At 35.3% G+C, this 13,897-nt stretch overlaps 2 protein-coding genes across 2 annotated transcripts; one reads left to right on the top strand and one right to left on the bottom strand.

The window, feature by feature from the left end:
- The first annotated feature begins 4,715 nt into the window (after positions 1-4,715).
- LOC139877272 (stress-response A/B barrel domain-containing protein At5g22580) lies at positions 4,716-6,245 on the top strand. Its single transcript, XM_071864681.1, has 2 exons — positions 4,716-4,922; positions 5,844-6,245. Exons 1-2 carry the CDS (start codon positions 4,804-4,806, stop codon positions 6,043-6,045), a joined length of 321 nt encoding a protein of 106 aa, XP_071720782.1. The 5' UTR covers positions 4,716-4,803; the 3' UTR covers positions 6,046-6,245.
- A 420-nt stretch (positions 6,246-6,665) lies between these two features.
- LOC139876465 (probable 2-carboxy-D-arabinitol-1-phosphatase) lies at positions 6,666-10,974 on the bottom strand. Its single transcript, XM_071863781.1, has 9 exons — positions 10,457-10,974; positions 9,759-9,864; positions 9,461-9,677; positions 9,045-9,163; positions 8,528-8,614; positions 8,151-8,204; positions 7,960-8,058; positions 7,298-7,405; positions 6,666-7,202 (listed from the first exon to the last, which is right to left on the bottom strand). Exons 1-9 carry the CDS (start codon positions 10,897-10,899, stop codon positions 6,828-6,830), a joined length of 1,608 nt encoding a protein of 535 aa, XP_071719882.1. The 5' UTR covers positions 10,900-10,974; the 3' UTR covers positions 6,666-6,827.
- Between the last annotated feature and the right edge of the window lie 2,923 nt (positions 10,975-13,897).

Below are 13,897 nucleotides of genomic sequence, written 5' to 3'. Positions count from 1 at the left end.
CACTATCAAACATATATTATGACAACCTATATGTGTAATTTATATGTTTATTTTATTAAATATACGTGTTTTTATTATAATATACCTTACTTAATTCATTATATATTTGCAAAAAAAAATGTATGTATAACGATAAATACATTTGTAATAATAAATGTGTATGTATATATCTATATTTATCTATATTTATATATGTATTTCGGGTGCTAATGGATATATCCATGGATGAAACTTTTTATCCATATCCATATCCATATCCATTTAGGTTTCATCCATATCCATATCCATTTAGATTCATCCATATCCATTAAAATCGAGTGGATCGGGTGGATATCCAATGGATCGGGTGACAGTTGTCATCCCTATATCCATGGATGAAACTTTTCATCTATATTCATATCTATATTCATATCCATTTAAGTTCATCCATATCCGTATCCATATCCATTTAGGTTCATTCATATCCATTAAAATTGGGTGGATTGGGTGAATATCCACTGGATCAGGTGACCATTGCCATCCTAACAAGGAGGCACCCGCCCCCAGTGTATTTGTAATTTTTAGTGCAAAAATTTTGAATTTTTCGATTTTGCCACCAGTGGATTATTTTTGTCCAAAAGTCTCCATATTTCGTCACAAAAGCCACCATATTTTTGTCTAAAAGCCTCCACATTTTGCTCAAAAACCTCCATATTTTGTTTAAAAAACCTTTATATTTGTTCCAAAGAATTACTACGCTTCTAAAAAAATTTCCGTCCTCAGTGAATTTTTTTATTTTTTTTTATTCCACCACTAATTGTCTCATATTTTTGTTGCTGGTTATGAAAAAAGATAAAAGGAGATGAAGGGAGCCATAGAGGAGGGGAAAACGTTTTACCCTAATATTTACGGTTGTTTTAGTTGGGTTTTAAAATATTGGGTCAATGATAAAAACTATTGGGCCGTGAATAAATTTAATTGAATAAATAGTTAAATAACTAAATATTAATATTAATAATAATAATAAATGTATCGCCGGTGAACTATACGTCGTTTAATTTTGTATTGTTTTAATAATGTTATGTATATAAAAGTTCTAAAAATAATATAATAATATACGATAATAATAATAGAGAAGTGATTCTCATACAACAATTTTTTATCCATGTATACTTTTGTCTCACAAAATTTGAGTTATGGCCCTAGAAAAGTAGAACCTATATTATTATTATAAGTATAATTAAAGATAAATTAGGTAATTAAAAATTAAAAATTAATTTGAGAGAATCACCTTGCTAATAATAATTATCGTAACAATAATAAATAATAATTAATTGAATGCACCTTAAAAGTTCATAAAAAAGTTTCTTTGAATGCACCATGATATACGTTAGTAAAACCCTTAATAATAATAATAATAATAATAATAATAATAATAATAATAATAATAAACTTAAAAGTTTTAAAACTTACAAAAAATTAGTGGGAAGCCTAGAGACAATCTGGGCCCCCACACCTCTAGCAATAGCAAAACCTATCCTAGTAAAAATATGAGCAGCAGCACCGGCACCAATATCTTGCGCCATCGAACTCTTCTGAACCCGCTTTAGCAAAGAAACAGCCTCCTTCTCTAATTCTCCAAGGGAAGAAAATGAGAAAGGAATGAAACCATAACCAATCGCCAGACAACTAGATTCGTACTTGACCCGCTTCCGACGAGCCGCATCAATCACAGCACGTCCAGGGACAAAGTCAGAAAGCCCAGACTGTGTCAAAGGAGAAGATCCTGTCAAGTCAACACAAACATCGCGACCACAATCCCAGGAATAAAGTAACACATCTGCAGGTCTGAGGGCCCTGTCGTTCCCTCCAGACAACCCAATGTCAACCTCCTTTCTCGCTGAAATCCTAGATCGATAACAAACATCAACAAGGGAATCCCGGACAATATTATGTCGATGCTTAATACCCACCATACCAGCACAAGACACCGCGTGATCCCCGAAAATATCCCCAGTAAAAACCTTTGAACAGGCAGAGCATGCCGTCGAGATAGAGAACAATGGAACACCTAACCGGTAGCACAACACACATCGGTAAGTCTTTGCGTTCATCGTCTGACCCAACCCCAAAATAGGGACTGCCCTTAGCCAAGCAGAGGTGTGATCACTCTGCTGTGATTTCCATAAGGCCGATTGTCGGGGAGATAACGAAAAAGTGGATTCTGCAGAAGCGGTAACCTTTGTGAAATAAACATCTGCCAATTTCTTCATGAGTATTGGGGCAGCGACCTCACTCGGATTACCTAAAATATCAAACCCAACTGTTTTATTAAACAGACCCAATGCATCTTCAAAAGCACGACCAAGACCAACAATACTCGCATGACGTAGTAGCTTGGTCTGCAATCCAGCAGACTGTAATCGAGAAGCCAGAAAAGCATAATGACGAACATCTCCCGCAGAATAAACACCAAGCCCTCCAAATGCAAATGGCAAGGTGGCAAGCCGCCACTGCCAATCACCAAACCCAGGCCCTGAAGCAGTAACAATACGCTCCAAGGAAGATCGAAGGGCTCCATCGAAAGCGCGTTGAGCCGCCTCAAATATACTAGGAGGACAAGTACGCAAGGAAAAGTAGAGTTTAGAAACTCCCGTACATGCCCTAAGCAACAACAACTCACACTGAGGATCATCAAGCTTAGCAACCTTATCCATAAGCGCAATGGACTTGGTTACCCTTTGCATCACCAGTTCACTACTAAAACCAGGATCGGAACTTGCGGGGGCCCCAAGCAACTTAACACCATTTAAAGGCCGAGCAATATTAGGAGGAAAGACACCTACTTGCCTGCTGCGAGGGTCCTCCGTAGGCCAGAAAATTTCTGTTTTTTCAACGTTGAGATGCAGCCCAAAACGAGGCCCATCCTCCATAATCAAATGCAAAACCTTCCCCACCACCATAGTGTCCCCAATAATAGTACCATCATCCAAATATCACGCCTGAAGACAAACCTCAAAATTATCTCTGATTTTAGAAACCAAGGGTTGTTGGACCAAAGCAAAAAGCAGCGGACCAAGGGGATCACCCTGTTGCACCCCCTGAGAAGACCATAATGTGTGGTTCCCATAATACAATCTGGCTGGATTAGAGTAGCAAAAATCAACCCACCGAGAAAGGCTCGAACAAAGGCGGCGAACTTCACGTAACATGACCGTACGATCAACTAGATTGAAGGCATTTTGAAAATCAACTAATAACATAGAGAGGCCAACATCAGAGCCACGATCCTCAATCAGCCGATTCACAGCATGAAGAATAGCCTCACCACCTGAAGAAACACCAACACCAAACTGAAGACCATCGAAGTAACTTCCCAAAGACTGGCCAACCATAGCAGCGCCAACCTTCGAAACAAGACGTCGCCAAACAGTACCCACAGCTATAGGACGAAGACCACCGCCGGGCTTGACAAGCGGTGTGAGGGGAGCACTAGCAATATACTCTCCTAATTCCATAGGGCACCTTCCAGCTAGAAAGAGATTAACGACTCCGGTAATAGAGCCAACCAACTCATCCGAGACTGCCACAGCAGCACCACTCAAGCAATCCATAAGGTGTTGTGCACGTAAACCATCCCTACCACATGAAGTGCCCCGAGGAAAACTTTTAATCTGGCCCAAAACAACAGCAGAAGTCGTAACGAGGTGAAGGTGATCAACCGTCATATCAGGCAAGGATGGAGCGATAGAAGAAGGGTGCTTAGACAGCAAGTCCGCCAGTGTGGCGTCATTATAAGGAGCAACGCCTGATGAAGAAAGAACACGAGCTGCAGCGGTGTAATGGCCATCACAAATCTTCCTACGACACTGCTTAATATTACGCTCTTCCAAATCAAGGACCTCATCATCAACCACTGACAACATAGGAGAATCCTCTGCCAAATACTCCCTCACAAGCTGTAAACTCCCACCCGCTGTCCCCCAAGAGCAAATAGCACGGGAAATATTCTTTAAGTTATTGATAACGAGAAATTGATAAGGTGTCGCTAATTTGACAATATGTTAATTAAGACACGAGCTTTATGATTGAAAGTGATTTTTATTTTTTATTTTTTAAAGGCAAATTTTATTAAAACGAGAGAATAACTATGTTGACCCAAGTCACAAGCCGACTTAGTCAACCTATTAATGTTCAAGTGAATTTTAAGTTTGATAGTTTAGCGTTTTCACATTGTCAAAATTATGTTCTAACATTATTTTTAGTTTTAATGGAGCATATGAACATGTAGAATGTTACTAGTTCTCTTCTCTTTTTTTAGTTACAAATTACAAAGTAAAAGTAATATGAAAGCATAAATCTATAATTTTGTATTTTATTTGCAATAGAAAACTTCAACCTAGGTAGAAAAATACGATTGACTACGTCAACATAATACAAGTAAAAAAACAGAATGTACAAGAAAACAAAACATACCAACCTTGAATTTTTGACATAAGATTCCGACAATGGTGTCGGTGGGTTTGACTGTCGGTACGCAGCGACGGAAGTGCTGACTTATATGTGATATTTTACCTACTTGTACATCTACTTTTCGCGCATTGGGTGTTGTACATTGTACAATAATGCCGTAATAAATACTACTAGTAGAATATTTAAATCAATAATTCAAAATATCAACTTTCAAGTGGTCACTATGTGTGTCACATGTTATATATATGTATAGTTTACGCTTAAGTTTGTGCAATATAATAGTGTGTTTTTGTGTTTTTACAGTCACATTGTGTTTTGGTGGTGGTGGTTGGTGGCGGAATACAGTGGCAGATGGCGGAGTTCACACACTTGGTAGTGGTTAAGTTCAAAGATGAAGTGGTTGTGGAGGATATTATGAAAGGGTTGGAGAAACTTGTTTCTCAACTTGATAATGTTAAGTCATTTGTGTGGTAAGTCTTATATACAACTTCTTTAATAGATTCTACAATACTCCCGTAGGAATTTTTTAACGAAATCATTTGTCCGAGTGTATAAAAATATTGTAAAATTAAATAAATGTCATTTTAAAAGTTAATATATAGCTGCTACTATGTACAATACTTTTATATACCTTAACGATAGCAAGAAAAATCATATCACATTTATTACACATAAGTTTTAGTAATGTATGTCCATTTGAAATACGATAAGATGTATTTGATGAATTCGAGTTACAAATTACTATCTAAAGATATCATAGTGATTGAAGTTATAATATCCTCGCAAAATATCTAAGGGTCAAACCTCAATTAAAAAAATATCTAATAGTGTCGGATAGAAAAAGTCGAAAATGGTTACCAGAAAGTATTTGTACATCTGAGTAAAAAATATTGGTTCTCCCTTTTTAGGATGAAAAGGGACCGGGCTGGTTCCGAGACTTTTGAATCTTTTTTTTTTAGCCTTTGATTGTGTTTTTGGACCTATTGTGTTTTTCGTTCGTTGCTTCAGTTGTGTTTCTCTAGTTTTACTGCTTGTCAAATCTCTGATTATGTCTGTATATATAAAAGAATTTAGCCCCTAAAAATCCTAAGTCCTGAACTGTCGATCATTTTGTTTTTCCTCCGGGCCTCCCCTGGGATAACCTTTTTTGGTTAAGCATTGTATTAAGAAGCACATGTTTTTATAATTACGAAAATTACTAGTTTATTAAATGTTCTTTTACGGATGTTATAGTGGTAAACGTTAACAAAACTGTTAAACATAGAACGACGGTCTAACGTTACACTATACAACAACAACAACAATACACAATCCCGCACATTCTAACGTTACACTATATTTATCATGTTACATGATAGTCATTTTTGAATTAAATAGTTGGTAATACACAGGGGAAAGGATATTGAAAGCATGGAGATGTTAAGGCAAGGATTCACTCATGCTATCATGATGACATTTGGCTCTAAAGATGATTTTACTGCATTTCAAGCCCATCCAGATCATGTTGAATTCTCTGCTACTTTTTCAGCCGCAATCGATAAGATCGTGCTTCTTGATTTCCCTGTTGTTGCAGTCAAGACTGCAACTGCTTGAAATGTGAGTACTTAAGCATTTTCCTATTAAAATCGAGTTATAAATGTTCGAAAAATATTATGTGAAGTCTATGTTTTTTGGTTTGTTTTATTTCTATGAGATTTGATTATTGCAATACTGTATGAAGAACTCTTGTGGAGTTTGAATAAACCAGGTTGGATTTGTTAGCAGTAATGTGATAGTGTACAATTTTCAGTTCTTGATGTACGCTTATAAATATTTTCTTGAAGAAGTATAAGTAGATACTTGGATATGCATTTTCAAACTAATTATAGAAATAAATAAGGCTTTTCCCTGTTAAGGTTACCCGTGGAAGAAAAATATTTTTACTCAGATGTACACAGCTTAATTGAGTTATTATCGTTTTCGACGTTGTAATCTTTTAAGAGAATATCAAAACCCCTATCACCATCCGCCTAAGCAGGGGAGGATCTATCTAGGGGCAACCGGGGTCATCAGCCGCATGACGACCAAATTTTTTTTAGTGTAATTATATGTTAAAAGTCCAACGTTTAGTGTATTTTTTTGTTAAATTTCGACATTTTGCCCCTGTTTTTTGTTTTCTACAAACTATTAACGTTTTGCACCCGTGAAAAAAAAAAAATTTCTAAATCCGCCACTGCACCTAAGTAGTTTTTAAAACTAATTACAGTGAACAATCATAGTGAAAATTTACCATGTTCAAAACTGTAGTGCATATATATAGAGATATAAAAGACCAACTACCAAATCAAATAGTCATAATAATCATAATCATAATCAACTTATCAAACACTAAAACCTTAAAATTGTTCATCATCTTGTGTTGCTCTTGTAATGGGAATTGACCACCTTCCAAGATGTGCAGTATAATTTATGCATCGAACAACGCCTTTTCCATACGGCCCATCAGGAAAATCGATAATACTTATGCTACCAGCATCAAGATGAAACGATCCCATCCAATCCTTTGTTAGATTTAAGCAATGTCCTAATAGTCCAATATTAACAATAGGGTGACCAACTGCTACAACGACGTTTTCTGGTTCAGATTCATTAGATAACTCGTCTAATAACGATTTCCAGGCTGTCCCCGACCGGTCCCACATCTCTGTTAATAACCTGTCTTCAAATTCATTGATCCATCCAGATTTTAAACTTAATACATTGATAGAGTCCTGTGAAATTCATGTATTTGTGGATATGTTAGTGTACCCATATTGACACCTAAAGTGAAATAAACGGTTGGTATAGTGAAATGTAAGTTGCTCGCCTTTTTCGAATGACTAAGAATGTCTTGAACGTCTAGGGTTTTTAACTGTTTCGTTTCCACATAACGTGGAACGCAATCTGCACCAAGACAATCAGCGGCTTCTTGAACCTAAAATAGTTTATAATTAGCCAGTTAGACTGATATGGAAGAAAAAGGGTGCTTTTTAACAGATAAAGGGGGCATTTGCAACCCATTTACCTACAAATAGCCACTTTTTGGGTTATATAACTTATGATTAAGCTAAACAAATTTTTTTAGGGTCAAACGAATCAAGCAGGTAAGAAGTCATGTGAAATGTACTCAAAATCTCAAATGCATATAACCTCCTAAACCGTTGTATACAATAAAGCTGGATTTTCAATGTGAAATATAAATATATTTTTTGAATCAAATTCAACAAGTTAACTAGTGAGAAAATTATCAATTGGGACGAAAAGGTGTTGGGGTCGGCCTGACCCGTTTGACAAGTTATCCAACCCATATGACCAGCGCGACATTACTAAAATTTAACATGTTAACTAGTGAGAAAATTATCAATTGGGACGAAAAGGTGTTGGGGTCGGCCTGACCCGCTTGACAAGTTATCCAACCCATATGACCCGCACGACATTACTAAAAGATGATTTATTGAACAAGACGAGTGGTTTAAGAATCAAACTTACTTGAGCAATTATGTTTCCAGTTTCAGTTGGCGCTATTCGAGGGCTGGTAACGATTGATTTCACCTTCAAATCAAGAAGCAGTTCTGCTGTTTTTTGCGACTGTCAATCATCAAATGTTAATAGTTAAGATTATAGCATCTTGCATATAGTCAGTTAGTTAACTTACAGATAAAAGAAACATACATATTTACCTGTATAGTTCCAAGCATGTCCATAGATGTGTCACTAGCAACCGAATCACTAGCCTGTTAATAAAACTAATATTAATTAATTGTAAGTTTCATAATGATAAACTTAAGAAATGGTTTGCTTTAAGTGATTTAAAATCGAGTACTCCCTCCATCCCAATTAAATTGTCACCGAACAAAAATACACATATTAGATAAATGTCATTTTATTGCACTGTACTTTTTATTTAATTTACAGTTTCACCCCCTTTCTTTTTTACCTATATCTTTTTCGTAATTACATACATTAAGGGTATAAAGGAAGTTTACCTCCTTATTCTTTTCTATTTAAGGAAGTGAACAATCAATTTTGGAACAAAAATATGGCAGCGTTACTTTACCTGAGAAGATCCATGACAGACAAGTACGATTCGCTTACTGGCTTTCCTACCCGCAGAGGCTCCACCAGCAATAGGCGAGCCTGGAGTCTGCATAAAGAATTATTTGTTTTTGTATATAAGACCGTAGCTAATGTGAGACGACCCTCAACGCGGACCCCAAGAGATGCACGTGCCGCATGCCTATCACAACCCGAGAGTCTATCGTCCCTCACAGTTAAAGTGGTGGACTAACCGGATATCTCCATGTTTCAACTAAAAACCATGGTTGGAGATATTAGTTAGCCACTACTTTAAACTTATGATGTGAGACAGGTTGTTACATAATTGTTGGAATAATGTTGTATCTTAACAAAAGGATCTAGACAAAAGTAATCAATAAGTACTAGAATTTGTGCTTGATAAACCATGGCAAATTTATTTCAAATATAGCCTAACAACTCGACAAATACTTATCAATAAGAATAACTTTATCCTCTAGATGAGTGAATTATAGCTGATCACAAATACGCAAAAATACCTGATTTAATCGGTTAAGACATATATAAGGAGATCCACCCTCAGGCCGTGGAACAAAATCGAGCACACTTACACCACAGTTACTTTGCAGTAGAATCCTGAAGTACTCGGTTCCTAAGCCTGAAGAAAAGATGAATTAATTAAGAAAAAAACTTCACCAGCTCATATATAAACTTTTACCGTATATCACTTCACACTCAAATATAAAGTTAAAGTGTCAATTTCAACCCATTTAAGTAACTGGTCAATTTGGGTCATACTTTTAGCCTAACGGGTCAAATAAACAAAAACTTACTCAAAGTATATTAAAACTGAAAAAAATCTCTAAACAAACTTGACAACAAAATCCAAAAAATGTTAACAGGTCAATCCGACCCGTTCATTAGGTCAGTTCTAAACAAGTGAAAGAACACATACCCATTGCTGTAGCAACCAGAGCCTGATTAACTGCATTATGAGCAACTACAAGAACCGATTTACTCTCATGAACTAAAATTTTCTTCCAACAACTACTAGCTCGGTCCCACAATTCTCTAACGGGATAATGACCATCTATATTGAAATTTGGAGCATCCTTTTGCCACTGACCAAAAGCCTCACCGAATTTTGCTATACCTTCATGCTTTAGGAGTCCCTAAAGTACATAAAAAATATTATTCAAATAATGCATCTTCAATTATATATTATATATATGCTTATGATGACTTGAACTAACTTGAAATGAGTATAGGTCAATTTCCCTTAAGTCAGAATCCGTAATAATCTCCTCTTTTCGAGCATCCCATATAACTTCAGCAGTCCTTTTCGATCTTTTTAAGGGACTGCAAGTACGTAATTTTCATGTCATAAATCTGCAAGCTCGACAGATAATATTTTTGCCACATATAATCAGTGTTTCTAGCGTTTAAATATCGTGAACCAACGACAACAACAACATTTTAGGTATTTTGATTCAAAACAACAGTCTAGTGTTGTTGTATTGTGAAACCGACTGTAAAATCGGTTATTTGAAAGTCAGATAATCATTTTGGAGAGTAGCTACAACATAAGTAACTATAAATATTCTATCATATAGGTGTCATTTTTCATGTAAATCCTTAAATAATCAGAATTAGTCAAACACTCGTAACAAGTTATGCATCTGAACACGGTCAGCATCAGATCAGAATCATAATTCATAATTTATACGGAGTAATTCATAATATCATAATACTCATTAAACTAAACAGATGAGGAAAACGGATAATAAGTATAATAAGCCCTAATTTGATTGATTCTAATTTTACAACTAAGCACCTAATATGTATAATAAGCCCTAATTTCATTGACTATCATTTTCTAATAAAAAAAATGTAAAACCACAAAAAAAAAAAAAAAAAAAAAAAAAAAAAAAAAAAAAAAAACATAAAAAACCTGGAGAAGCATATATCAAATGAATCATCGATGAGCATTTGGCGCGAAGTCTCAGCTTGAGCTTCGCCTTTTTGCGTAAGAATCGAGAAATCGGAACTACCTTGAATCCTACCTTCTGCATTCCACGTGCTCTGTCCGTGCCTCACTAAAATCACTCGTTTTGCAGCCTTTAATGGAGGAAACGATACTGAACTACTCACAGTCGATCTCAATTTTCGATCATCATGAGTCGTCTCCGATGATGATGATGATGATGATGATGATGATGATGAAGTGTCGAGTTCTGTAAGGCTTGAAGACGATGATGATAATGATCGAATTGTGAATTGGTGGATTGCGATTGGGTTGAAATTGTGGAAGAATATGCTGTGGCGGTTACGGTGGTGGTGGTGGTGGTGGAGGAGGAAGTTGTCGCCGGCGAGAGGAAGTCCGACGGAAAACATGGTAGGTTAATTTTGGCGGTTAAAAACTAGAAATAAGAATTGTATGGTTACCGTTAGTTCTATCTTTGCACTAGGACATCTGTACTTGTCAAATTATTTTCATTGGCCCAACATTTTTTTTATGAAGCAAAATAAAATTAGCATTTTTAAGAACTAATTTTGCATTTTTAATAAATAACATCTAATGAAATATATGAATTTGTTAAAAGATGCATAAATAATTTGTACACGGTAGTTATATTTGACTTTAATGTAGCAGTTTTTGAATTTTGACTTTAAGATGTCAGTTTTTGAATTCTACAAGTTTTTTATGCATATTAACAACAGTTCTTAGGACCGTCGTTAGCGTTTTCCTAAAATATAAAATCACTTCTTATAATAATTTACAATACAACATAATTAAAAAAATTTATAAACTAGTCTTCGTCAATGAAATTTTCGTAATTGTTGTAAAGTTATACTTTGTGAATCATTTCGAACTTATTGATTTGATGAAAGATTCTATATGTGTTTGTATCATATTTAGGATTCGATAATGCTCGAATCTTGTAGTTCTTTGTCCATGCGAAATTGTACTTCAATTCTCTCTCAAAATGTTCTTCAGGGATGACAAACCAATAAGTAATTTTTCTCAAGTTCACATATGGTGTTGGAAATTTAGTGTAATTGAGGGATTTAATCTACACTTGTAAATGGTTTAGGAGGTACGGAGTGTACACCCATTAAGTGATAGATTACCCGGACCCGAAAGTGGTTTTCCATTATCACAAATTTGATTGATTACGGAAGTATTATTCCTGCACTAGGTAAAACATCTCCATCGTGAAAATAAAACAAACAACTTTATGAAAAGGATTTGTTTTAGATTTGAAAAGGAAATTGAATTTTATGAAAAGAATTTAATCGATTTTCTTGATTTGGTTGTTGAAAATAAAACAAACAACTTTATGAAAAGGATTTAATCGATTTTCTTGATTTGGTTGTTGGAAATAAAACAAACAACTTTATGAAAAGGATTTGTTTTAGATTTGAAAAGGAAATTAGTTAGTGAAACATCTCCATCGTGGAATAATACTTGTTTTTGGGTGCCTATAAATAAGGACTATCATTCATGAGAAAAAAAATAAAAATAGATACAAAAACACCTTAATACTCTTATGCAAAAGAGTTATTGTTTACTGCCAATAATAAGAACTAATCTCTGTCTTATCCCAAAGTGATATTCGTGTAATCCAGGCAATAAGGGTCGAATAATTACTTTCGGAAAGTGATACCACGATTCAGTGATTTATCCGGCTATCGATTATTTTACCCTACACGAAATTTCAATAAAACCTCCAACAATCGAAAGTAATTATTTGTTATAATCGATGGCGGCTACGATGAAACACATGGCGACGAATTTCTCTAAACTTGATAAGTTTGAGGGAATTGATTTTAGGAGATGGCAAAAGAAGATGCACTTCTTTCTGAGCAGCATGAGTGTGGTGTACGTACTCTGCACACCAATTCCTGAAGATCATGGTGATGATGCCACTGTTGAACAAATTCGGAAAAGGTTCAAGTGGGAGAACGATGACTACATCGCTAGAGGTTTCAATCCTCAATTGTATGGCTGATTCCCTTTTTGATATTTACCTAAATGTTGAATCTGCTAAAGAACTATGGGACTGTTTAGAAACCAAGTATATGTATGAGGATGCTTCTAGTAAAAAGTTCCTTGTGGGTAATTTTAATAATTACAAGATGGTCGATTCTAGACCGGTCTTGGAACAATACAATGAGCTCATTCGTATATGTGACGATCGCTCTAAATCCATATGGACGAATACGTCATTCATCGATTTCTTTGCGAGATATTTGACCTCTATATGATAGGTTTTATAAACATTGCATTCTTTTGAAAAGGCACACCATAAATGAATATTTAAATCAAAGGTTTTCGACATTTGATGATTTCTACATATAGACAATCACCGTAAATAATAGTTTACAATAGTACTTCCATTGACAATGCAGTCAAAATAAGATACATGGTGATGATTTGGTGAATGCAACGTTTCCTTGATAAACATGCCATGTAAGACTCCATGCACATAGCTTGTCTAACATATAAGCAAATAGCGGAAGACTTCTAGGAACCTGAGAATAAACATGCTAACAAGTGTCAACACAAAGGTTGGTGAGTTCATAGTTTTAGTGTTTCGCATAATCTGTATATAAAGGTGGACCACAAGATTTCAGTTGTTTCATCCAGAAACGTTTATCAAAATATTCTACGAAATTGAGCACCCTGGTAACTAAACTTAACGTATATATAATTTGTACCCTTTGTATAATCATCTTAATAATACACGCAAACCAACGTGTACGCTTCTCAAATAGCATACGTCCGTTAAAAGGCTAGTGCTCTAGCTCGGACGGGGATATCAAGCCCTATGGATCCATATACTACTACTCGCGCCCACCAGTTCTTATAACCGGCAGTCACTAGTTACCAAAGCTAAGGAATTTTCGGTTCAAACTCAGTATAGAATTTAGTATGTACTTGTGTCCATTGTTTAAAATAAAGTGCATGTATTCTCAGCCCAAAAATATATATTGCAAAAGCATTTAAAAAGGGAGCAAATGAAACTCACCTTAGCAGCATAAAAAGTCGTTCACCAAAATGTGACCGAAACTCGGATTACCAAATAACTGTAGATCTCAACCTAGAGAACATATGTTGGTCAATAAATGTCTATCAAGCTAGGTCTGGTTATAGTGTATCACAATCCTAATGCTCGAGATCGACATACAAAAGTTATCCAAAGTCGTTTCAAAAAGTCAATTTTGACAATAGTTCAACAAAACGAGACATACCTTATATAAGGAGTCATTTACTCGGTTGGTAATATTCAAAAATCCATTTTATCAATCTCGTAAACAAGTTGTTTAAATCTTAATTGCAGATTCAAAAGCAATTTCAATTAACGTCAGTCATAATTCAGTTGATCAT

The sequence above is a fragment of the Rutidosis leptorrhynchoides genome, chromosome 11 (assembly GCF_046630445.1).
Source record: "Rutidosis leptorrhynchoides isolate AG116_Rl617_1_P2 chromosome 11, CSIRO_AGI_Rlap_v1, whole genome shotgun sequence".
In the NCBI taxonomy this organism is placed as follows: domain Eukaryota; kingdom Viridiplantae; phylum Streptophyta; class Magnoliopsida; order Asterales; family Asteraceae; genus Rutidosis; species Rutidosis leptorrhynchoides.
Note: the sequence above shows the minus strand (reverse complement) of the source record. Positions and strands in the feature narration are given on the sequence as shown.

Excerpts from the sequence above, each read along its gene's own strand:
- LOC139877272 (XM_071864681.1), top strand. The coding sequence starts at position 4,804 with ATGGCGGAGTTCACACACTTGGTAGTGGTTAAGTTCAAAGATGAAGTG. Across the intron at positions 4,923-5,843 it reads AATGTTAAGTCATTTGTGTG|GGGAAAGGATATTGAAAGCA; the intron begins GTAAGTCTTATA and ends GGTAATACACAG.
- LOC139876465 (XM_071863781.1), bottom strand. The coding sequence starts at position 10,899 with ATGTTTTCCGTCGGACTTCCTCTCGCCGGCGACAACTTCCTCCTCCAC. Across the intron at positions 9,865-10,456 it reads TTTGATATATGCTTCTCCAG|TCCCTTAAAAAGATCGAAAA; the intron begins GTTTTTTATGTT and ends ACGTACTTGCAG. Across the intron at positions 8,205-8,527 it reads TCTGTCATGGATCTTCTCAG|GCTAGTGATTCGGTTGCTAG; the intron begins GTAAAGTAACGC and ends TTTTATTAACAG.